Source organism: Thalia democratica, chromosome 7 (genome assembly GCF_965202585.1).
Source record: "Thalia democratica chromosome 7, ktThaDemo2.hap1.1, whole genome shotgun sequence".
NCBI lineage: Eukaryota > Metazoa > Chordata > Thaliacea > Salpida > Salpidae > Thalia > Thalia democratica.
In genome coordinates this window covers 26,119,303-26,145,229 of record NC_139171.1, presented here as the reverse complement: position 1 = coordinate 26,145,229, position 25,927 = coordinate 26,119,303, and the positions used below count along the sequence as shown (strand labels likewise).

Here is a 25,927-nt window from a genome sequence, read left to right as displayed (position 1 = left end):
TAAAAAATATTTTGTTTACTTTTATTAACTTTAGTAGGGTTATTAGACATTTCGAAATTTTGGTGTTCTTGAGTGATTGTGAATTATACTATACAAAATTATCGTTTACAATCTGTATAAACTAAAAACAAAATTATATTTTAATTTTTTGAGATTTGGTATAAAAGTACTTTTACAATTGAATAACGAAATCATTGGCAAAAGTTACTAATTGACTGAAGATATAAATTATATGTTTTATATTATAAATGGTATGACCGAACTATTGAATTATATACTTCAGTATCTTTTATGAGTTATCTTACTCAACAATAACTTTTTCAAAATTGTTTTAAACATCATAATACTTAATCATCTAATGTTTAATAAACACTCATAAATGTTATTTTCAGAACTTTTTAAAATTATCACTAGCCCTTTGAAAGTTATTTCTAGATTAAAAATGTTTAGTACTTAAATTTTTTAAGATATTTAAAACATTGTAGTACTTGAAGCTAATGATTTATCCGATCCTTACTTATTTAAAATGGTTTCGATATAAAACTATAACTTGAATTTGTTGGATCCTAGCTAAAATCAAACCATATTCAACTATTTCAAATTACCATTTTATTAAAAATACTATAGTTTTAAAAATAAAATTTTAAAACACTTTTCAAGTAAAAGAAACAATTAAGTACTACCAAATCAATAATGTTTACAATATTTTTGGTAATATAAGTTTGATCATACCAATTCGACCATCAGACCACAAGCTTTCGAAAAAATGAAACCGGTCCAAGCCTCCCAAAGGCTTGTGATCTGATGTTCAAATTGTTATTATCAAACTTTATGTTCAAATCTAAATTGTTTGTGTTCCTCTATATAGCTTTTGTTAAAAATTATAATTTCAATACAGTTCATCCTTAATTGATTTCGAAAAATATAATACTTCATGTACTAATTTTGCCCATTAAGAACTATTTCTCATAAGTCCTGCCCCAAGAGCCTAGTAAGTGAAGGTAAACCAACTAGAAAAGTTTTCTACATATCATTGATAGCTAAAAATAACACAAGGTTGATATAAATTTTTCAGGTTTTTAAAAAACAAGTTCTTATTCTACTTTTAAAAACATAAATAAAAATATTTTTAAAACTTTGTATAAAATTCAGTTTAAATGAAAAAATCTCTTAAATAGTATAATAAGCGTTGATAATAATTAGATTCTATAAAGCTACTTTAAACGTGTTTAAAAAAGAAGATTTTATGACTACATAAAAAAATTATCTGTATGATAGATTGTTTGTGTCAAGTTGAAATTTAGTTATTTTACATTTAAAATATCTAATGTTTCAGGTTTTGTAGTGGTTTTTGTTCAGACTTCTATATTTTGTTCAAAATTTCTCGAAGTCTACGTCTTCTAGCCTAAAATAAGTTTCTATACACGAGCAGTTTAATAGTTATATTTAACATAGATTTTTATACGTTTTTTTTTAATTTAAAATTATCTCACATAAACAATTCAAGCAACAAACATCAATCAATTAAAAACTGTAAGTCATATGTTTTTTAAACGTTTATTTACACTTTTATAATGACACTGTAGCACTTAACTTAAATAACTTTAAATTTATTTTTAACTTTAATTATCCACATAAAAAAATATTTAGACAAAGTTTGCAACTTGAACCAAGGCAGTAATGCGTACCTTACACAAAACGTTGGTTTAAAAATAATTAAACTTTTTCTACATCAAACAACAGTTTATTCAGTTTTTAAAAATAGTTTGAAGCAGCATTCAAGTTTTAACAATTCAATTAAATTGTAAGGTGAATTAATTAAATAATATAAATTTATTAAACCATGTCAGAAAAAATCCATCAAATAAAAACTGATGTTCATGCTAACCTAAAAGATGATTTTAACAATAGTGAATTTACAGAGCACACTTATTATGCTATTTTGAAGTTTTGCAAGGAAAAAGGTACAAACACCTTTCAAAATCGTAGTTTGGAGAGTCTTAAAGCTGTTGATGAACTAGGTATGTAGATAGTTCTTAATTACATACGTTGATTAACTGGTTATTAAGTATAAACCGTTATGTAAAATATATTATAATCAATTTATTACAAAACAATATATGGATATGCAGTACAATTATTTTGTATTTTAACGTTTAGGTATATAAGATAATGGTATCGTTGTAATACAAAATATAAATATTTTTCAAGAAATTTATACTTTTTGTAACATCTTTATACATTCATGAAATGCTTAACCAAAATCTAATTAAGTTTAAATTGAAAAAGGGTCATTTACTTACTTTTTAAGATTTAACTATAGGTTAGTGAAAAAACATTTTAAAAGGTTGATAGAAATAACATTACTATTGATTATTATATAGTTTTATAAGCTAATTGAAACCGATAATAAAATAATTTAGTTTTATTTTCAACGACAGTTAAATTTGCATATTTTTAAACAATCTTGTTTTACTCGTGATATCCTAATCTCATTTCTTATATACAATATTTATATTTTTTAAGTACGGGTAAGCTTTGCACGAAGGATCACTATTGCACGAGTCGTCGATTTTGATTGAAGACATCTTTGCACCAGTCGTAACTTTTACACAAGCGTTCCCTAGCACGAGGTTAGGGTCATTATTGAATTTAGAACCAGGATAAATTTATGGTCAGGGTTATTTTATAACTAGTAGATTATCTTACTTTTATTTATTCAAATAGATGATGTATTTTAAGTAGTATATATAATACACACAATTTTTTTTCTCAATATTTTAAAATGGGTTTTACAATTATCACAAGCTGAGTCATAAGCTATATATACTTTTTTTAGCTTGTGGTTCTTTTGTTTTAATGTTTTAAGTGTGTTTTAAGGATATCAAAACTTAGCAAGTAAATATAATGAGGCTTGAAATTGTAGAACGCTTGCTTGATACACAAGCAGTTTTATACCAATTAGCTTAAGTAATTTTGCGGTTTTCGCTAAAAATTGTTTTGGAAATAAACTTTGAGCTTAAATAAGTATAAAGCTGAAGTACAGTTGAACAGTTGTTAAAGTATATCGGTATAAAAGAGGAGTATTAGTAAACCAGCTCCCGAACAAAATAAAGACCTCAAAAATTTTAAAATAACTTATTTAAATGTAAATAAAAGTTTACTTTAGCATGAAGGTAAAATTAAACCAAAAACAAAAGATATTTAAATGCACAAAATGTTAAAGTTTCTTTTTAGTGTAAAAGTTGAAATATCTAGTAATGTTGAGCTAATTTAGCGAAACAATGTTTATGAAAAAAACCTTCTATTTGTATTAAGTCAGTGTAAGTTCGTAGAGCATTAACTATAAATGTTAGTTTTTTAGAAGTATATACTAATCTATGTTATTAGTTTTTGAACGACAAATAGACACTCAAAAAGTTTGGTTCTAGGACCTAGTGCACGAACAATCGTTTAATTATCGAGTTGCACAACACGGATAACGTCTTGTCCAGGACGTATATAAAAATGCAATTAAAGAATTTACATTGTAAAAGTTATTTTTGGCAATTATTAGTCAATTTTTAATTAGAGTAAGTTATTTTATGTTTTAAGATTAAAATAAAAACAGTTTAAACAGACTTAAAATTTTGCCGATAAAAGAGTATTTAAATTGTTTAATTTTATTAATTTGTTTAAATTTCTAAAACTATAAATCAATTACATTTGTATAAGAGTATATAATATTCATTTTATAAGCTTTTTAAAGAGAGAAATCGCAAATTTTTAATTTAATTCTATCAGTTATACTTTTTTTACAACATTAAAACAATTTTGTAAACTAACTTATTTACTCACATTATTTACGATAGGAAGTCTTGAAAACCGTTTAAGTATTTTTTTTAACTAAAAACAACAACAAATTAAATTTTAGCAGAAAATTAAATCTAAAAAACAAAATTTTGTCATGTTTCTATATGCTTTTATTTAAACTAACGTTTCTATTTGCTTTTAGTTTAAATAATTTAAATGTTAATTGAAATATATAAGTGCAGCCTATGAAAACTTTATTAATTAACTCTAAATCGACTAAAAGAAACACGAGCTGAAGGAATCATAAACAATATACTACACAAATTATAAATATCAAATTAAAACAGTCAAATTAATATGTGCTACAAAAGATGTTTTGAACATATTTAATAGGATAACTTCAATTAGGTTTTAACTACATACTTTCCAAAAGGGCCTGAGTAAAAGACATAGAAGGCAATTTGAACTTAAAAAATTAAAAAGTTTAGTTATCTAATCACAATGTTTCGTAAAAAAAAAGAGTAGAAGAGATTTCTATTCAACATTTTAGGAGGACATAAGTATAGATTATATATAAAGATTGCTGTTTAAATTAAAACTTGGGTAGTTTCACACACATGTAGCATTCAATATCTTTTCTTGCTTCGAACTCTTCTTCTGTCCATACGTTCTGATCCAAGTCATAAACAGCCACTTTTGCCGAATACTTCCTAAACACAAATACTTTCCCGCCAACAGAGATAGCGTCTTGCACCTTGTAATCGTCCATGCGTAGCGTTTCCGGCTTTTTAAGAACAGAAAACTTGTTACTGCAAACATCAAATATTTCACAGGTGTCTGTCCAGCCTCCAAAAACAAACAATTTGCTCTTTATAGCAACTATAATGTGATTGTTTCTGGCATGAATCATTTTAGGCAAGGATGACCATGTATTGTCAATATTGCAGTATGCCTCAACAGTGTTTAAGTTGTTTAAATCGTCGTTAATATCTACATTACCGCCAGAAACAACCACTTTGCCTTGGAACGCCACGCAACCCGCCAAAATTCTTGCCTCCTTCATACTTTTTATTCGTGATTCTTTGAAGGTTGCTGTGTCAATTTCAAGACAAGTACTGGTGGCTCTCTCGTTTTTAACGTGGCCTCCCACAATGTAAATTTTGTTCATAAAAGAACAAACACTGAAATCATCACGGCTGGTGCATATAACTTTCACTTTAACCCAAGCATTTTTCTCATGAGAATATTTGTGGACAGTTAACTTACATATGTAATCGCGTAAAGCTACTACGTAAAGTTCACACATGACATTAACAGACCACAAATAATTAAACCCTGAAAACTCTGCTACAGTTTCAAACTTGTCAAGTTTTTCTGCATCAACTTTTGTTATAACATGATCCGTTTTTTCGCCAAATTCCTCTTCTAACTCATTAAAACCTCCGCAGACCATAATGTTAAATTTTTTCTGGCTGCAATACCTAGTCTTAAAACTCAACGTTGATCTGTCTCTATAAAACTTCTCTCTGTTTTTGAGAATTTTTTTTGTCATTTCCAGGCACTCTTCGTTGCTTTGGAACACAGTAGAGTTGCACGTGTTGTAAGATCTGCATAAACACTCCTTCAAAATTGAAATAGAAAGCAAAGGAAGACGGACAGTTAAAAGAAGATCCTTTGCAAACTTCTTTCTCTGATCATAGTAATGTTTCAACCATGAATTAGCTACTTTCATGATTTCTAACTCCGAAGTAATGGTTAGCTCAGAGCTAGATAAAATCTTTTTTACTGATGCATAATCTAGTTCTAAAAAGTTTTTTGACTGAACAACTTTAATAAAACAACGCTCAATGTATTTAAAGCAGTTGTCAGAAAGTTTTGGTAAGTAAAAATTTTTTGCTAAAAAATAAGATAGAAAAATATTTTCTGAACTTATGCTTTCTTTTATGACTTGAGTTATTCTGACTTCTTTTTCATCTTTTAAGATAATTTTACTTTTTTTCAGAGCTAAAATCATATCATCATCTTTCACTGATGCTTTATCTAATAAAATAATTAAAAAAATTAATGAAATTTTCAAGCATTAGTTGTTAAAAAAACATAAGTTTTATTTTTTTTTCTAGTCGTGCTTTATAACAGCTAAATTTACCTGAGTTTAAAGTAAAATATGTCAGCAAAGAAAAATAACTAAAAGTAAAACCAAGTTTCAAATGAATTATTTAACTTAGATTTATATAAGTCAAGTAAATATATTTAAAATTTTCTTTTTGATACCTTTTATAATAGAATTTCGGATTTAAAAAATTTTAATCAAAAGTCATTTTTATTGTACATTGTTATAGAATAAGTTTATCAATTGGTTTCATATTACTAATTTACTTATACAAAAGATTGCCCTGCTTATACGCGATAAGGGTCTAGTGTAAGGGTGGCCAACATTTTTAATCTGCGGGATGGATCAGTGAAATATTAGTCTTTGGTGGGCCAGAGCATTTTGAACTAATGATTTACCAGTATCCAAATCCAAACGGATAATGCATTTTTAGATCCGGATCCGGGCCGCATTCTTATTTTAAAATACTATCCGAATCCGACTGGATACTAATTTTTAATCTGAATCCGTCGGATTCTAATTTAAATAAAAGTTTTTGGTTTGACCATAATCTAATTTTGTTGATACGGTTGATCACTTTTCTGAATTTTTCTAATTCTCAATAATTCCTTAAATGTGACAACATGAGATGCAGATTGAGACATCTCAAATGATTACATAATGTCAACAAACAGAATCGACATGGTAATTGACAAAGGTAGGTTTGTAAAGTATCGAGTTTTAACGAACACTTTGCTTGTGGTTATTTGACAAAAGGATATTCCGAAAGAGTTAAAAAAACACAAAATGTTAAGACAAAATGGTGTTTTGACTGGTATAATTTTTTTTTCAAATTTAAATTGAAATCATTCTTTTTTATATTAATAAAGTCGAACTTTTACAGGTTTGCGAAAATATGATTCAAAGTTTTTAAAATTTTTTTTATATTAATTCTTGCGGGCCGGACACTTCATACGTGGGCCGGTCATTTTCATCTGCGGGAAAGATTCCAGCTAAATCATAAAAATGTTCGGGACTGGTCATTTTAACTCCGCGAGCCGTACGTTGCCCACCTTAGTTTAATGTACAAAACTTTGAAACACTTTACTACTAAAGGTGCTCAACAAACATTAGAATTGAGAGAGCTAAATTAAGCTAGCACTACACTTTCAAAGCTAGTGTCATTATTTCAACTAATACAAATTTAGCTGTCTAATTTTATTTAAATAGTTAGATTACTTTTGTTGTATAACATTTTTTATATTTGCACATGATAGTAATAAATTTTTGTTTCGAATGTAGCTTTTTTGGTGAAGATAAATTAGCAAAACACTTAATTTACAAGTTTAATAAATAGTATAAAAAATATTATGTTATTGAAATTCAATGATTTAAAATTTTTGCTTTTTGAAAAACTCGTTAAGTGGTAATGAAGTTGTTATGAATTAAAGATGTACATTTAATAATATCTATCTGACACTTTAAAATTATAATGTTATACGTACTGTAAACGTGGAGTAATTTAAAATAGGTTAATTTTCACTATCATGTAAAAAAGAAAAAAAATAGTAGTGTACTATTAATTAGCTTATGAAATCTTCGAAAATCTTATAAAATAAATGTGATGAACTAATGTAAACAAACTTCCCCGATAAAGATATTTTTACTAAATAATAAAATTAATCTAATACTTGATATTAATGAAGTAATTTTTTATAAAGTTCATTGACTTATCGTTTTTTTTTCAACTGTTTTAACAAAAATTTAAACATTCAGAAAAAATCATGGCTTTCAAATTGTACTACAAAAGTATGCAAATTAGTTTGGATTTTTTTTGAAAACTAATATATATATATTTAAAAATGTAAGAAGTTAATAATATTCTATTATAATTTTTTCTAAGTTATATCTAAATAAATTCTTTTTTATAAATTTTTGAAAACTAATTGGTCACCTTTAAAAGTAAAGTTGTTCACTTTTTCCAATGCTTTTTTATCATCATCTTTTAAAGAATTGCTTGTGCATGACCTTATAAACTCACAATGTTCAGTTTTTTGAGGAAGTTCAAAATAACTGCTTTTATTGTTATTCACATTGTTCTTTTTGGTTTTCTTTTCCACTAGTCCTAATTCAAATTTGGACGTTGTTCTTTTAGGCATTATTCAAATATTAGGAAAATCTAAAAACAATTTTCTGATTTTATATTATAGTTTAAAGTTTTTCGTAATAACAAACCTAAAATCTACAAACTGTATTCAAACTCGTAAATCACATAAAACATTTTGTTTTTATTTTCGTAGCTTAGCTAAACATATTCGAAGCACTGTTTAAAAGTATTTAGTGTAACATCGTATTCAAACTAGATTAAAAGTGTATGATGCTTACATTACTGAATTCCTAAGAATACAATTTTCAGAATCGCTTTTTATACTAAAACGCCCAATACTTAAAACCAAAGATTTTAAACCAAAGATTTCAGCTACCAGAGGTGTCGCGTAATGCTAGCGATTCTCTAGCTTCAAATAATAATTTGAATATAAGTATATTAAAATTTCTTTTCTCTATAAACTTTAGTTTACAGACGATTTGTTTTTATAATAGTACTTCTATTTACCTAAATTATCATTTTAATTAGAAATAAGTTAAAAAACAAAAAAATTGTACATGGAAAAATTTTATCATACTTAATAGTATTGTTTAATCTATAACATTTTATAAATTCTAAAATTTTCATAATTATAATTTTTTTCAAATGAAGAACTAATTTATTGTTATTAATAAAAAATTGTTAATATATGAAGCGTATATGTCTTATAAAATGTTATTTCTAACTTTAGTTGCATAGAAATGTGAGAAAATAAAAACACTTTTTATCTGAAACTAGTATGTTAAAAGTCCTTTAAATTAATAAATTCAACCTTTAAAAAGTCATAAACAAAAAATTACGTCAAAACGTTTTCAAAATAGTTTTAGGTTAATACTTTTCTAGACACAAAGTATAATGTATACATTTTGAATAATGCAAAAATTTTTTTTACATTCAACTTATATCATGGTCGCCAAGTTTTTTTAAGAAATTTTCTCCAGTTTTTTAAAAGTACAAGTACAAGTTTTTAGGTGTATTTTTAGTTAGAATAAAGTTTAAAGTTAAAACTGTTGTAAGTAGTATAACAACATAAAAAAATACCGTAAATTACTTAAAATTTGTTTTAAATGAAAAAAAAAATTGATGATAACAAAACTTGTTCATCTATTTAGTAGATTTTTTGTGTCAAATTAATAGTTTTACTACAAACATAACGAAACCGTCTGAAATTCCAGGTTTATTAAGTAATTTTGTTCAAAATTTTAAGTTTTTTACTGATTTTTCTTCAAATATTCAGGTTTTTTTTGAATATTATCAAATTCTAGGTATTTCCAGGTTTTAGATACTCTTGTCAAATTCCATGTTTTTAGTTTTTCAGCATTTTGGGCTTATTAGCAACCCTTTATATAAAAAATTATTAAATATCAAAAAAAAAACGTTTCTGAAAAACTTATAATAATTTATTAATTATAGTATATTTTTCTTTATATTTAAAACTTTTCTCTTTTTAATTTTAAATTAAAATTTTAACACAGTTCACCATTTTGAATATAAGTTTGAAAGGAACATTAGTAATTATACTGATAGAGACTTAATGCCAAATTCACAATTTAGTTGTTCAAGACTAATAGCATATATTTTTAGACTTTTCACTAAATTATAAAGTTATATATTTTTAACTAAAAATCAAAAAGTTAATTAATCAATTCTTAAACATAGAAGTATATGCAACTACAAAAAAAATGTTGAAGTATCTATATACTTATAAATCACTTTAAAACTTAAAGATTTAATATGAGACAATTTTAGAAATCCTTTGGAGTGTTATAAAAAAATAAAACACAAAAAATCTTCATACTTTAAACAACAATGTTTGTCAAACAAAAAGAAAAAATCAATTTACAACAAATTATTTGCAAAGATCTCTAAAAAAATCAATTTCAAGAAGGTTTTTTAAAAACTTTTTATCTGAAACTCTTTTGAACAAACTTAAATAAATAGCAGCAAAAATGTTCAAAACATAAATTTTGTAAAATAATCAGGAAGCATGAAGTGTAGCAGGGCCTTATTTGAGAACTTGCAAATAATGGAGAGTTTCTTAAGAATCTGTAACTGATAGGATTAGCTGACTTTGTCAATGACTTTGAGTGTCGCAGGTATCAAATGGGTAATTTTAAATTAAAATAATACTTACATCATTTTTAACTTAAGAAAAATTGACTTAACTACTTAGTTTAAAAATAAATCTTGAAAATAAACACTTTTTAATACCACACAAAGTGTACTAAGTTTACAGTAATACAAAATAAACTCACAAGCTCATTTAAAACTGTTAAGCTACTAATAGATAAAAGGAATACTTGTTTAATAGCTGTATAAGTTTTGTAAACCACCTTAAAACTTGTTAATAAAATAGATTGAAAATAACAAGAATATAAAAAGTAAAAATTTAAGAGTAGAAACAAAACTTTGAAAAATTAGTTTTAAAAAAATGCACAGAAAACAAATTTATATTACCATGCAAATTTTAGATTAGATAACTTTTAACAAAATCTCTACCCTCTGGTCAATATTTATTCCATAAATTTTTTTTTTAACTTTCCTTAAAATAAAAAGTAGCCATTTTTTAAAATCAGTAAATTGTTTTTCTTTTCTGCTAAAACCTTCTTTTTTTGTTAAACAAGGACAAATTAATTATGAAAATAATGTTAATAAACAGACGATAATTAAAAAAAATAAAAACATTAATTTTCTTCAATAAACATTCTATATTTTAAAACTTGACCTTTGAAATTTATTTATTTTTTTTTAAATTATTTTGTAGCTTTTCTTATCCTTTTAAGTAAAATTTAAACTAAAACTTTTACATAAGCCAAACTAAAACTACACTTAAAAGTTTAGATATTTTTAAATTAGCTTTTAGGGTTAGAATATATCTAATTAGACAGGGTACCCACCTTTTCAAAAAAGTGTCCTGAGTGACCTTAAAATGTCCTGAACAATCCTGAGTAATTTGAAATCTTGTAAAAAGTATTTTTAACTTTTAAAACTAATAAAAATCAAGTTATATAAACAAATTGTTAATAAAATAACAAAATATTAAATTTTACTCAAACAAATTTCATTTAAAATTGAGAAAAAAATACATTCTGAGATTATTAAAAAACTTTGAAATATCCTGATTATTTGATAGAAGAAGAATGTATTCTGAGTTAGAAATTAAAAAAACACCCTAGAGTTATCCTAAACTGTCCGTAAAATTTTTATAAACTTAAAAATATCTTGAGTTATCTATAGTAACTTGAGGTTAAGAAAACCCAGTATAATAAAGTTTTTTCAGCCAAGCTAATATCTGTTATAAAAACTTTGTCTTAACAACAATAAGTTAAGTAAAAGTATCAAACAAGAAACAAAATTCTAAAATACTAATTTAAAATTTAGTTTACATTATTTCAAATAAATTTTCAATTTTTTTTCAGTTTTTATTTTTTCATTCATGTTGCAAGGTAATTGTCCTATTGTGAGACTTTTTTACACAATTACCCAAACTTATTAATCTGCTTATGATTATGCATTGATTCAACACAGATTTTACTTTAAGTAAGTACTTTTTGAAACATTTTTGTAAATATTTTTCGTTTTTTTAATAACAGTAAACTACTTTATTTATGTAATATAAAACAAATGCAAATGATTTGCTTTTAAAATATTTTAATAGGTGGCGCTAAAGATAACAATTTACTAAATACTGTTTTCAATCAGCATAACAGCTAAAATATAATTAATGTCAAAGAAATCAAAAAGTTTACTTTTTCTAAGTAAAAAATTCTATTAAAGTTACCACTCAGTTTTTGATTAGTATTTAAATTTTAACGTTTTAGTACTTTTTACTTGATGTTAAACTATAAACATAAAAGATAACTTTTACCAAAAAGAAAGTGAAGTACCAAAGATGGCGCATAATATATATCTTAGAAGTATATTGAAGTAGTCATAGCTTTTTTTATTTATTCAATGCTGGCTTTAAGAAGAAACAGTTGAAAAACTTTACTTTCGACTTAAGAAAAAAACGGGCTGATTGGCTGATCTATTTTTATAGTGATAAAACTATCCAACCGTGAACTTTGATGCAAACTATCATATTTTGGCAAACCAAGTTGTTACAAGTTAGCAAAACACATAGTCGTCTTTTTTAACGAACTTTTCCGACAAACTTTTGCTAATTTGCATATATCAAGCCAAACTACCGACGAACTTTTTAAAACTTGTCAATCTTTACGGAATAACTTTTTAAGTTTTAGAAGTATGTTATTTTAATCAAGGTTGACAAGTCTGGACCGGACTCACAAAACCTAACCAGAAACGAGCAACCTAGCGGTTATTATTTTTATTGATAAAATAAAATGTAAAAAAAATTATAATTAATATAAATGAATAAAAAGATAAACATCAATAAAAATAATAATAGAATAAATGTATATAATCGATATTCATAAAAATTAATAATATAAATATATAAAGGAAATATAAATATAACTTTAAAAATATTAAATTTAAAAATATTTAACTGCAATAAAATAATGATATTAATAATGATTTTAAAACAATTATTAATAATCGGTGAAAATTAATGCGATGATATAAACTTATTAATAGAAATAAATAAATAAACATATGTAGAGAAAGAAAACCCTAAAAATAAGAAAATTTAATCGATAATGATATGAAAGTTTATCACCATTAACTTTTGAGTTTAGGTTATAAACCTCTTTTTATCAAACTCCAAATTTTTACCCCTTTCTTATACTCTTAAACTATTGTAATAAGTACAACTTTTTCATAAATATAATTTTTTTATATAGGTTTTTTAATTTAGTGTATTGGAAATTTTACGGTCTTCTAAAGTTTTATATTTAAAAACACCTTTTCTTGCTTAAGCTTTTTTTTATTTTTTCTTAAAATAATTAATTAAATATTTTACGGTGATCTAAACTTTTTTCATTAATAAACACCTATGCTTGCTTTTGTAAATGTATTAGCCATAATTCTAAACAAACAATTCTTAACATAAACAGTTAGAACTTTGCAAATATGTTGTTTAATGTATTGGCTATGTTAAGCTTTTTTTAGTTTTGCTAAAAATAATTAATTAAATATTTTACGGTCTTCTACACTTATTTCATTAATAAACACCTATGCTTGCTTTTGTTAAAGTAAAAGCCATATTTCTAAACACTCTCACACAAACAATTCTTAACATAAACAGTTAAAACTTTGCAAATATGTTGTTTAATGTATTGGCTAGGTTAAGCTTTTTTTATTTTTGCTTAAAATTAAATAGATAAATATTTTACGGTCTTCTAAACTTTTTTTATTAATAAACACCTATGCTTGCTTTTGTTAACGTAAAAGCCATATTTCTAAACACTCTCACACAAACAATTCTTAACATAAACAGTTAGAACTTTGCAAATATGTTGTTTAATGTATTGGCTAGGTTAAGCTTTTTTTAGTTTAGCTTAAAATAATTAATTTAATATTTTACGGTGTTCTACACTTTTTTCATTAATAAACACCTATGCTTGCTTTTGTTAAAGTAAAAGCCATATTTCTAAACACTCTCACACAAACAATTCTTAACATAAACAGTTAGAACTTTGCAAGTATGTTGTTTAATGTATTGGCTAGCTTAAGCTTTTTTTTATTTTTGCTTAAAATAAACTAGAAAAATTTTTAGGGTCTTCCAAACATTTTACTTTAAAAAAGCCTATGCTTGCTTTTGTAAAAGTATAAGCCATATTTTTAAGCACTGTCACACAAACAATTCTTAACATAAACAGTTAGAACTTTGCAAATATGTTTTTTAATGTATTGGCTAGGTTAAGCATCTTTTACTTTTGCTTAAAATATTTAGAAAAAATTTTACGGTTTTCAGAACGTTTTACCTTTAAATACATATTTAAAGTATAGCCTCATACAGTTAATTACAAACTTTATACGTTTGTATAAGAAGTATTTTTTAGGGTGCACTAAACTTATTTTATTTTGACTTAGTAAGTTTTAGATTACGCAGAAACTAAATCGAAATTTAAATTTTAAGTAATGTATAACCTTGCTTTACAAAAGTATTTTAATTTTTAAACCATTTTGGTTTTTAAAAAGATTATTTATGTACTCTTCCACTTTTATTCAGTCACGGATTGTAAAATTCTTTTATCTGCTAGAGTCATCCAAATTTAACCTCAAAAAGCCCAGATATCATAGGATTAAAATGTATAATAAACTTGCACAACTTTTTACAATTATTACACATTTGTGGCAAGTTTAATATTTGTATAAGTTTTTTTGTTAACTGTTGAACAACTTGTTTCTAACAGGGGCGGTGTGTTTGCTTATTAGAGGAAGCATTTTTGATCATTAAATAGAAGACGATTTTTTATTGATTTTGAAGTCTTCAAAAATTGCTTTTATTTTAAGCGGCTCATCGACTAAACTTATGGTAATTTTGTTTTACTCTGTTATATTTTTGGTACTATTTGTAGAAGCTTAAAAAATAATTAAATGTTTCGTTTACTAATAAAATGAACAGTTTATTGACAAAAACGAAGAGAAATGGGTCTGCCTAGATGGTTGTGGAAAACGCGCAAAACTTGACCGATCTATCCAAAACGTTTTAAAAGAAGTATCAGCTGATGCTTATGAAGAAATGAAAACAAATATAAAAATTGTAGATCTATATTTGGAATTTGAACAGAACACTTTATTTTCATCGGTTTGATATAGTTTTATAATTTAGATATATCTATCTTTGTTATTAAAACAAAAAAATATTTAAAAAAAAATTAAAGTTAAATTTTTTCATAATGCATAATTTTCAGCTGATAGAATCCTTTTTTGTTGGAAAAATAGAAGTCCCAGATTTAAAAATTCCAACATTTGAGGAGATTCGAAATAATACCGCGTTGGAACTTTTTTACAGAACTGGTTTGTCATCTATTTTTTAGCCTGTAAACCTTGTGTATGAATACATTCCTTTTAATATTGTTTATATAAGATTCAAAATTTATAACTAAAACAAATATATATATTCCTTAATAGGTCCAGATGAAAACCCATATTGTTGGAAATGTGGGATAAAAACAGACGAAGAAGATGATCCTAAAATAAAATGGGTAAAATAAATATATTTAAATTAACTAAATAATACATTTATTGCTATTAGTAATTATCTAAATGATAAAACTTTTGTTCTATAATATTTATTTAAAATGTTTAAAATAAATTCTAATTATTTTAGTTTGTTTATAAATAATTCATTCAAATATAGTTGGTTAAACAGGTAGGATGTAGTGAAAACTATGCAACAGATGGAACCATACTTCGTGCTTAAATTTAGAAGTTATTCCAAATGATGAATATTATTGTCCATTATGCAAAGAAGACTATTTGAAAAGAGTTTAGAAGCAGAAAAATTTCAAGCAAGAACAACCAATTACAACTAGCATTTTTCAAAACAAATCTAAAAAAGACCCATTCATTTTCTTTTTCTTAATGGCTAGCTATGATCAAAAATTAATTCTACTTCGGTTTTAATGTAAAAAGTTCATAGGATTGTAAAATTGTTTCTAAATAATTTTAAGCATAAATAAAATAAGCTTGTCCTCGTCAATACATTAAACAATATATTTACAAAGTTCTAACTGTTTTTTTTTTAAATTATTTATGTAAGAGTTATTACAAATGTAACTTAAAATTTTACAAAAGCAAGCATAGGTGTTTTTTAAAGTAAAAATTTAAGAAGACCGTAAAATTTTTAATAAATCATCTATATTAAAAATAAAAAAAGGTTAACCTAGCCAATACATTAAAAAACATATTTGCAAAGTTCTAACTGTTTCTGTTAAGAATTGTCTGTGTGAGAATGCTTAAAAATATGGCTAATACTTTTACAAAAGCAAGCATAGGCTTTTTTAAAGTAAAATGTTTGGAAGACCCTAAAAACTTTTCTAGTTTATTTAAAGCAAAAATAAAAGAAGCTTTACCTAGCCAATACATTAAACAACATATTTGCAAAGTTCTAACTGTTTAAGTTAAGAATTGTTTGTGTGAGAGTGTTTAGAATTATGGCTTTTACTTTAACAAAAGCAAGCATAGGTGTTTATTAATGAAAAAAGTGTAGAAGACCGTAAAATATTTAATTAATTATTTTAAGCTAAACTAAAAAAAGCTTAACCTAGCCAATACATTAAACAACATATTTGCAAAGTTCTAACTGTTTATGTTAAGAATTGTTTGTGTGAGAGTGTTTAGAAATATGGCTAATACATTTACAAAAGCAAGCATAGGTGTTTATTAATGAAAAAAGTTTAGAAGACCGTAAAATATTTATCTATTTAATTTTAAGCAAAAATAAAAGAAGTTTAACATAGCCAATACATTAAACAACATATTTGCAAAGTTTTAACTGTTTTTGTTAAGAATTGTTTGTGTGAGAGTGTTTATAAATATGGCTTTTACTTTAACAAAAGCAGGCATAGGTGTTTATTAATGAAAAAAGTGTAGAAGACCGTAAAATATTTAATTAATTATTTTAAGCAAAACTAAAAAAAGCTTAACCTAGCTAATACATTAAACAACATATTTGCAAAGTACTAACTGTTTATGTTAAGAATTGTTTGTGGGAGAGTGTTTAGAAATATGGCTAATACATTTACAAAAGCAAGCATAGGTGTTTATTAATGAAAAAAGTGTAGAAGACCGTAAAATATTTAATTAGTTATTTTAAGCTAAACTAAAAAAAGCTTAACCTAGCCAATACATTAAAAAACATATTTGCAAAGTTGTAACTGTTTATCTTAAGAATTGTTTGTGTGAGAGTGTTTAGAAATATGGCTTTTACGTTAACAAAAGCAAGCATAGGTGTTTATTAATAAAAAAAGTTTAGAAGACCGTAAAATATTTATCTATTTAATTTTAAGCAAAAATAAAATAAGCTTTACCCAGCCAATACATTAAACAACATATTTGCAAAGTTCTAACTGTTTATGTTAAGAATTGTTTGTTCAGAATTATGGCTAATACATTATAAAAGCAAGCATATTTATGAATGAAAAAAGTATTAATGAATATTATTAATGTTTATTAATGAAAAAAGTTTAGATGACCGTAAAATTATTTTAAGAAACAAAAAAACTTAAGCAAGCATAGGTATATTAAATATAAAACTTTAGAAGACCGTAAAATAATTAATACACTAAATTTAAAAAAACTATTTAAAAAAATTATATATATGAAAAAGTTGTACTTATTACAATAGTTTAAGAATATAAGAAAGGGGTAAAAATTGGGAGTTTGATAAAAAGAGGTTTATAACCTAAACTCAAAAGTTAATGGCGATGAACTTTTATAACATTATCGATTAAATTTTCTTATTTTTAGGGTTTTCTTTTTCTACATATGTTTATTTATTTCTTTTTATAAGTTTATATCATTGCATTAATTTTTACCGATTATTAATAATTTTTTTTATCAATCATTATTGATTTTATTATTTTATTACAGTTAAATATTTCTAAATTTAATATTTTTATAAATATGTTTATTATTTCCTTTATCTATTTATATTGATAATTTTTATGATATAGATCGATTATATATATTTATTCTATTATTATTTTTATTGATGTTTATCTTTTTATTAATTTATATTAATTATATTTTTTTTTTTAATTTTATTTTATCAATAAAAAATAACCGCTAGGTGGCTCGTTTCGGGTTAGGTTTTGTGAGTCCGGTCCAGACTTGTCAACCTTGATTAAAATAACATACTTCTAAAACTTAAAAAGTTATTCCGTAAAGATTGACAAGTTTTAAAAAGTTCGTAGGAAGTTTGGCTTGATATATGCAAATTAGCAAAAGTTCGTCGGAAAAGTTCGTCAAAAAAGACGACTATAGCAAAAATAGTAATTGGTTAAAAATTTAAAATTCTGTTCTCAAATATTAAACCTTACGTTTACAATTTAACTGTAATAAATCTATACGAGAAAAAGTTTTTAAATAATAATTTAACTTAGGATTATTTTTTTACTGCTAATTTAAGGTTATGAGTGGTGGGGTCCATTATTTTTGTATAAAAATTCACAGTAATTACCTAGGATGAATTTGCACCAAATTGAATTTGCCTAAAATACATTGAACTTAATGTCTTTCTAACCATTATTTGAGGCTAAAAATCAATGTTAAACCTAAAAATATACTTTGTTAAAAACAAGCATTAAATACATAATGAGAATAAAATTCATTTATGACACACTAAAGTATTCGATTGATTTTGTTTTACAATATCATAATCAATGTAAACAATTGAAATGAAATTATTGCTGTATATTGTTTAATAAAAGTGATGAAATATTTGAGTTTTATTAGTTTATGATATATAACTAAATTTATGTACTTATAAAACATAAAGTTTTAGCCAAAAATTATAGTTAAGAATATATCAAATACATTATAAAATCAGTTAGATATTGGTGCTAAATCATCCTAGGTAATTATCGAATTCACATTAGCTTTTATGTAAAAAAATATATAAAGGGTTGCCAAACATTAATGAGCTCAGGGTAATTTCATATTATAGAAAATCTCAGGGAAACTCAGAAAATTTTCAATTTTTTAAGACTCTGGGAAACTCAAAGCAGTTTTGAATTTTTATAAAAATTTAAGGGAAGTTTTAAGATTTTTAAAAAAATCTAAGGGGAAATTTTAAATAGCTTATTTAAAAATTTTAAGTACTTGAAAAAATTTCCGGGAAACCCCAGAAAATTTAAGGTTACTCAGGAAAGATTTTATGATTCAAAGAGTGGCAAACCTGTATAAATTAGGATTAAATTTTAATTATTTTCCAAAGCAAATTTTCTTAAAGTTCAAAGAAAAGACCACTTAAAGTATTTTATTCCTTCATTTTAAAGCAATTTACTAATTTTTATCAGAGTTATTTTTAATATTACAACAACTTGTAGATAGTGTAAATAAAAAAAAAAAGAATTTAAGAACCTTATAATAAAAAATGTGTCAACACACTTTGTATCATGCTCATAGTTAATTTCATTAGTGAATGCCATAGTGTCTTGATTGGGAGTAAGATTTCAAAATATCTACAAGTTGAGACATTTAAAATTCATGCTTTCTACAACCTGGAAAAAATACTGATAAACCTGTAAAAAAAACTATGAACATAATTCTAATTACAATCATATTTTGTTATTATTATCATAGTAATTAAATTTGTTTCCTACAAGTTGTTCAAAATTTATTATTATTACTCTGAGATATTTTATAATAACTGCTCAAACAAAGGATAAGATAGATTTTTAGTAAAATATTATGTACTTGTCTTTGAATTTGCATTTTAGAAATAAACCTATTAAACTCTCTTTTTGATTTATTGTAGCTTCAAAGTTACTTTTAATAACAAAATTTGTTAAAACTAACTGGTAGCTTAAAAATTGTAAGAAAATTATCTTAATTTTTAATAAAACAATTTAGCTCCCTCATCTATGCCCTAAATAAAAATTTATCTAATTATAATTAAAATATTAATGATTATTACTTTATTTAAGAATTTATTCAGGTTAAATGTATAAAATCAATATCACAGGGTAAGTCAGGCATCTGATTGTTTTTATAACTTTGTTTTTGAACTAAAACATTGTTTGAACAACAGATTTCTGATTTGCCACAAGATATTTTTCAAGGGTATAGGGAGGTTCAAAGACAATAACTTCCATATTTTTATTTATTTTTATAACTATGATCCTTCCATTAAGTAAGCAAAAGGGAAATACTTTCAAATATATACTTCTAAAAGACATAAGGAAATTACAGTTGAGGCCAGGGGGCTACATCCATGTAAGGTATGCACTAAAATATTTAAAATATTTATCTATTACATTCAAAAAGTATCTTTAAGATGTACGCATCCATTTAAGGTAAGGATAAGCTTAATAGCACACGGGGGTTAAAACACTTTTTTCACAATCTGATCTTGTTTTGTGTAGTTTTTTATAAGCTACAAGATTTTTTTTTAATAATTAAAAAAATTCAAAATAATTTTTGAGATATAGCCGGTCAAAGTCGGAGGCAACCATAGGTTCCTAATGCGAGGCTCAAACTAAAAATCGTAATAACTAGAAATCGCTAAAAATATACCTCCTCCTAGCATTTTGAGACTGCTACCACAAATTTTTAGGAAATGTTCCTTGCAATATTTAAAATTCTGTTGCAAGGAATTAAAAAAATAAAAATAAATAAAACTACAAAAAAAATTAAAAAATAAAACAATTTTTCCTTTTGTTTTTTTTGTTATAAAACTTTTATTGTTTTAATTTAGCTGCAAAAGACTATCTAAACATTACAAGGAAAATTTCCTAAAGGTTTGAGATAGTTATCTCAAAAATGCTAGTAGTAGATATACTCTTAGTGATTTCTAGTTATTTGCTGTTTTAGTTTGTGCCTCCCATTAGGAACCTATTGTTGCATCCAACTTTGACCGGCTATATCTAAAAACTATTTTGAATTTTTTAAATCTGTAAAGAGTATTTTGTAGCACAGTAAAAACTTTATAAAATAAGATCTCATTGTAAAAAATGTTTTAACTCCCCTATGCTCTTAAATTTATCCTTTCTTTACACAGATGCGTACTATTTAAAGATACTCTTTGAATATGATAGACATATATTAATAGACTTTTTAGGTTTTTTTTATAGTTACATGTTTTTACTTATATAGTTATATAAATAAAAAAAAATATGAAGGTGATGGGTTTTAAACCCTAATACAAATATTTAAAAGCGAAAGTAAGCTATCTTAACCACTTGTCCATATTGTCTGTAAAATAGCTGCGAATTTTGCGTTTATAAATGCAATAATTTTAACAATTTTTAAAAGTTTTTGCATTGAAATTTATTATAATTGTTAATTCAATAAAAGTAGGATAATACAATTAATTATGTATCTACTTTGTTAACACAACAAAACAACTAAAATTAATTTAATTATTATATTTAATCAACTATAATTTTTGCTATTTTAAAAATACAGAATAACAAAACTAAAATTACATGTAATACACACAACAAATTATTATATAAAACAAACAAAATAATTGACTTATTTAAACTAAAAAAAGAATTAGTTACTATTTAAACTGTTATGCCTAACTATGTTTATTTTAACCTACAATAAATCGAGTTTTTTAATTCCACACTTACCTCTTACACTTATTTTATGTCTAATTTATATGGATCTCATAAAATTTATTACTTTATTAAATTAATACTTAATTATTTTTAGAGTTTTGTTTTTCAATAATTTTTAATTCTTTTCAAATATACTTTTGTGCTTATTTTTGCCAAAAAATTTTTTTGTTGTAAGTTTATATTAAAAACCTGCTTAACTATTTTTTTTACTATTGTTTGTTTATATGTGATACAAAACCTCAAATCAATATGTTTTATAAGCGTTTTTGTGTTATTTTTTTTACTAAAAATTTTGTTTTATCTAAGTGTTTTCCACGGAAACAGCTTTAATACAAATGAATATTGTTTATTAAAAGAACAAAAAATTAATATAATTAATTACTAAACGGGTTATCAACCAATGAGAATTTAAAATAATGTTTTTGAGTGTAGGAATATTTACCTCGATTTAATTCCTTTCGTAAACCTATTTTAACCATATATTCAATATTCTGTTATTTATGTATTAAAGAGTTATAAGTAGAATTCGAAAAATTTAAAATAAGATTTCGTGTATATTAAAAAGTTGAATTTTATTTATACTTAATTTTTTTATGAACTTTTCATAAATCATCTATTTAAAATTTATTTATTTATTTTTATACAAAAAATTGAGCTATATAAATAAACTACGTTTTATTAATTAAATTTAAATACAAAATATACTAAATATCTTTTTTTTTTATGAAACTGATTAAGTTATAATGTCTAGTTTTTTTTTTTTGATTAGTTTTCGAATTATTTTTTGAAGTTTTAAAATAAAAGTTTAACCATTTTTGATTTTTATTTATTTTATTACCCAAAAGTACGTTTAATTTTTTATTTTAAACTTTACGTAAATTTGGTTTTTTATTATTAATTATTAATAAAATTATTATACTTAGTCGTTCGTAAAAGCATTAACAATAATATTAAAACTAATTGTTAAATGTAATTTAAGTTATTTTTCAAGATAACTAAAATAAGGATTTTTTTTTACATCATCTAAAATATTATAGTTCTTTTGGATTTTTCAATAACAATACGTTTGCTTTTTGAATGTTATTGCACCATATTGTTTCAGGTTTCCTATTAATTTTGAAAAAATAAAAAAAATTTTATGCTCTTTAGTGCACAAATTTTAAACAAATCAGCGACGCATAGGTGGAATATTCAGCAGGAAAAAAAAGTATTTTAAACTGCTAATGCTAAAAAGTTATATATAAATATAATTAAATTACAAGATGTAACGTTAAAAGGCGTTAAATCCTGGAGATATTTTATAGACTTCGTAGATCTGTTCTTAAATTTATTTGAGAGCAGTGAAACGCCGTTAGTTGAAATAAAGTTTTAGCACAAGAACATCAGTGCTATAATTAAATTACATAAAGTATTTGACCACAGTGCTAACACGTGGTCGTATATACATACCATGAATGATTGGAAGAAGATAATTACATAAGTTAGTTGCTATAAATGTAGAGTGTTTGTAACTGGAGTTTCGAATTTTGAAATATATGACAAAATTACTGACAAACTTAATATAAATAAAGTATAATTAAAATGTACCAGCTTGTATTCAAATGTTGGAGCTATCTCAATTGGAAACAAAATTGTTTTGCAAATTTTGAATTAAAGTTGCTAATTTTTAGATAAAAAATGTTAATGCTCTTTTATCAAAATGCCATAATTAGAAATTCTACGGTTTCAAATATTAAAATAAAATACTTTTATTAAAGCCATTTAAAAATTTTAGTGGTTTATAATTAGATGATGAATCGCAGTTATTTTCTTTAAATTAAAAGTTTTATGTTTTAAACTTTGGTATTAGGTTATTGACTTTAGTAAATATCAAAACGTTTAATAATTTTTTTTTGAGAATGATTTACACGTTGATAATTCCAAAAAAAGTATGACTACTATGGTTTACTATCATTTCTAACTCGCTATCATTTCTAACCCGATCACTTTTAACCCGATCACTTCTAACCCGATCACTTCTAACCCAATCACTTCTAACCCGATCATTTCTAACCCGATCATTTCTAGCCCAATCACTTCTAACCCGATCTTTTATAACCCAATCACTTCTAACCCGATCATTTCTAACCTGATCAGTTCTAACTCGATCACTTCTAACCCGATCACTTCTAACCTAATCACTTCTAACCCGATATCTTCTTACCCGATCACTTCTAACCCGATATCTTCTTACCCGATCACTTCTAACCCGATCATTTCTAACCCGATCACTTCTAACCCGATTTAACCCTATCGTTACTAATCCGATCATTTCTAACCCAATCATATCTAACCCGATTATTTTTAACCCGATCATTTCTAACTCGATCGTTTCTAACCCGAAAATAATTAATCCGATATGTATTAACATGTTTATGAATTATTGTATTAAAGCAGGGGTCGGCAAACTGCGGCCCGCGAAGGATAAATCTGCGGCCCGCGAGGACGTTTATTACTTGAATGGAATGTGGCCCGCGATTAAAAACTCTGCGGTCCGCGAGCAGTAAAATGTGGCCCGCTGAGCAAAATTATATTTTAAATCAAATAGTTTTCGTTTATTTGGTTTAATTTGATTAATTTCGTTTTAAGTCACAGTATAACATTTTAAAACAAAAAAAAACTTTTTTGCTTTAGCTTAATAATGTGAAAAGACAGATGAGCAGTAGACCAGTGTTTGTTTTTTTTCTCAGTATCATAATGACTTTTTTTTTACAACAACAAGTTATCATCTGAAAAAAAAGTGTAAAAATTGCTTAGATTTAGTAACACAACAATAAAATAAATAAAATAAGTGCAAATATTTTAGTTTTGTAATAAAGTAATGCACAACTGTTATTTGAAATGTCATTTCTTTACAATTTAGGTATTTTAAACATAAGTTTTTTTCAGATGTTTTATCACTATAAGTTAAATTTGATTACGCAAAAAAATATTAAATAACATAATAGTAAGAAAATAAAGTTGGTTTTATTTCGGTTTTTGCCTATTTAATACAAACTAGATTTAGGAATGGTAAATTTTTTAAGTTTGTATAGTGATGGTGTACAACTCAATTACCGTAAGGTTCCTTTGTACGCCAGGTCTTTTTAAATTTTTGGAGCGTTTTTTTATCGTTTAACAAACAATATATGTAAATAAACCACATAGTTCAAATTTAAGCAAATAAACAAGTAAACGTTTTCACACACTCAGACTAAGTCAGGTCAGTTTGAAGACTTTTCAAATATCATTTTAATTTAGGCATTTTCCATTTTTTGGCTTGAATTTATTTTTCTACTCTAAAACACCCGGCTAGTTTTTGATGACTCGCTCTGGCTTCTTTTTGTTTTGAAGAGAGGCAAATTAAACTTATGATATATGTTTTATTCAGTTGACAGTGTTGGTTTGAACTATAATTAATGTTGAAATTTAAGTCTTGCAGCTGCTATAGTTTAAAATATTATTCATATTAATTGTATAAATGTAAGTTTGAACAATCAATGTTCCCAAAAAACCTTGAATTCATAATAAGCTTTGAGTTTGACAATCTATGCTAAAAAAATCTGGAAAAACCTTGAATTTGAGAACTTCTTAAAAATCTTATAATTTAACAATTTTTACATGTAAAGTAATGAAATTTCGATTTTACATAAAAAATCTATCATATAAATACATTTTTTATTATCATCATTGTTTTTATTTAAAACATTTAAAGTACCTTAACAGTCTCTTTTTAATTTTGGTTTGCTCTTCAATATAGTTTTCTATATAAAAATAATTGTATACTAAGGTTAGACCCAAAAACTTGTACTTTTAAAAACCTGAAAGAAATCAGAAAACCTGGAAAAATTCTCATAAAAACCTTTGGCAATTCTAAAACTGTTTAAATTCTTTCTAAGGGTTAAAAATAGCACATATATTTTTGTTTGACATACGTCATGTTTATCAAACACAGGAAAAACATTTTTATTAAGTAGGTAATTGTAGAAGTTTTAAGTATAATAACTAACTATTCTAATTTTTTATCTTATAACAACCCTTGCAAGTAATAAGATTTATATAGTTTCGTAGTATAATGTACTTTTATTGTATGTAAAACCTTATACAGAAATTATCATAGGGATTATTGTAATACACAGTAATTACTTTTGCTACTTTATAAGTTTTCTAAGAATATTTTCTAACCAGTCTGTAGTTACTGAACATAATCTAATGCTTTGTTGAAACTGACTTAAATAAGTTTTTCTTTTCTTGGACTAACTTCTAACTAACGTTTAAAATCATCATTTACTCTTTTTATATGCAATATATTTTATTCAGATAAAGAATTGCTATAATACTCTATACAAAATAAGTTTTTATACTTCATTATTTATTGCTTATTGAACGATCAAAAAAGCGCTCAAAAAGTTTGGTCTAAGGACCAAAATACAAAGGAACCTTTCGGTTATCGAGTCGTAAACGAAATACTTATAGCAAAAAATCTAATACTTGAATGATAGGTTACATTAATGGTATAACAAACTTTTATGCTTCCGTTAAAAGTATTTTAAAAACTTTATTGTCCATTCAAACTGAATTATGATAATTTTCTTTTGCTATATAATTAATTCTTTGTTAATAAACTTCCTTATTTCTTTATTTTGTGAACTTTAATTTAAAAAAGTTGTTAAACAGGCTAGTTTA

The 25,927-nt window shown here is 24.7% G+C and overlaps 1 protein-coding gene across 1 annotated transcript; it reads right to left on the bottom strand.

The window, feature by feature from the left end:
• Nucleotides 1–4,384: 4,384 nt before the first annotated feature.
• On the bottom strand, nucleotides 4,385–5,524 carry LOC145841211 (kelch-like protein 7). Its single transcript, XM_082948579.1, has one exon. The coding sequence runs from the start codon at nucleotides 5,522–5,524 to the stop codon at nucleotides 4,385–4,387; it is 1,140 nt and encodes a 379-aa protein (XP_082804705.1).
• Between the last annotated feature and the right edge of the window lie 20,403 nt (nucleotides 5,525–25,927).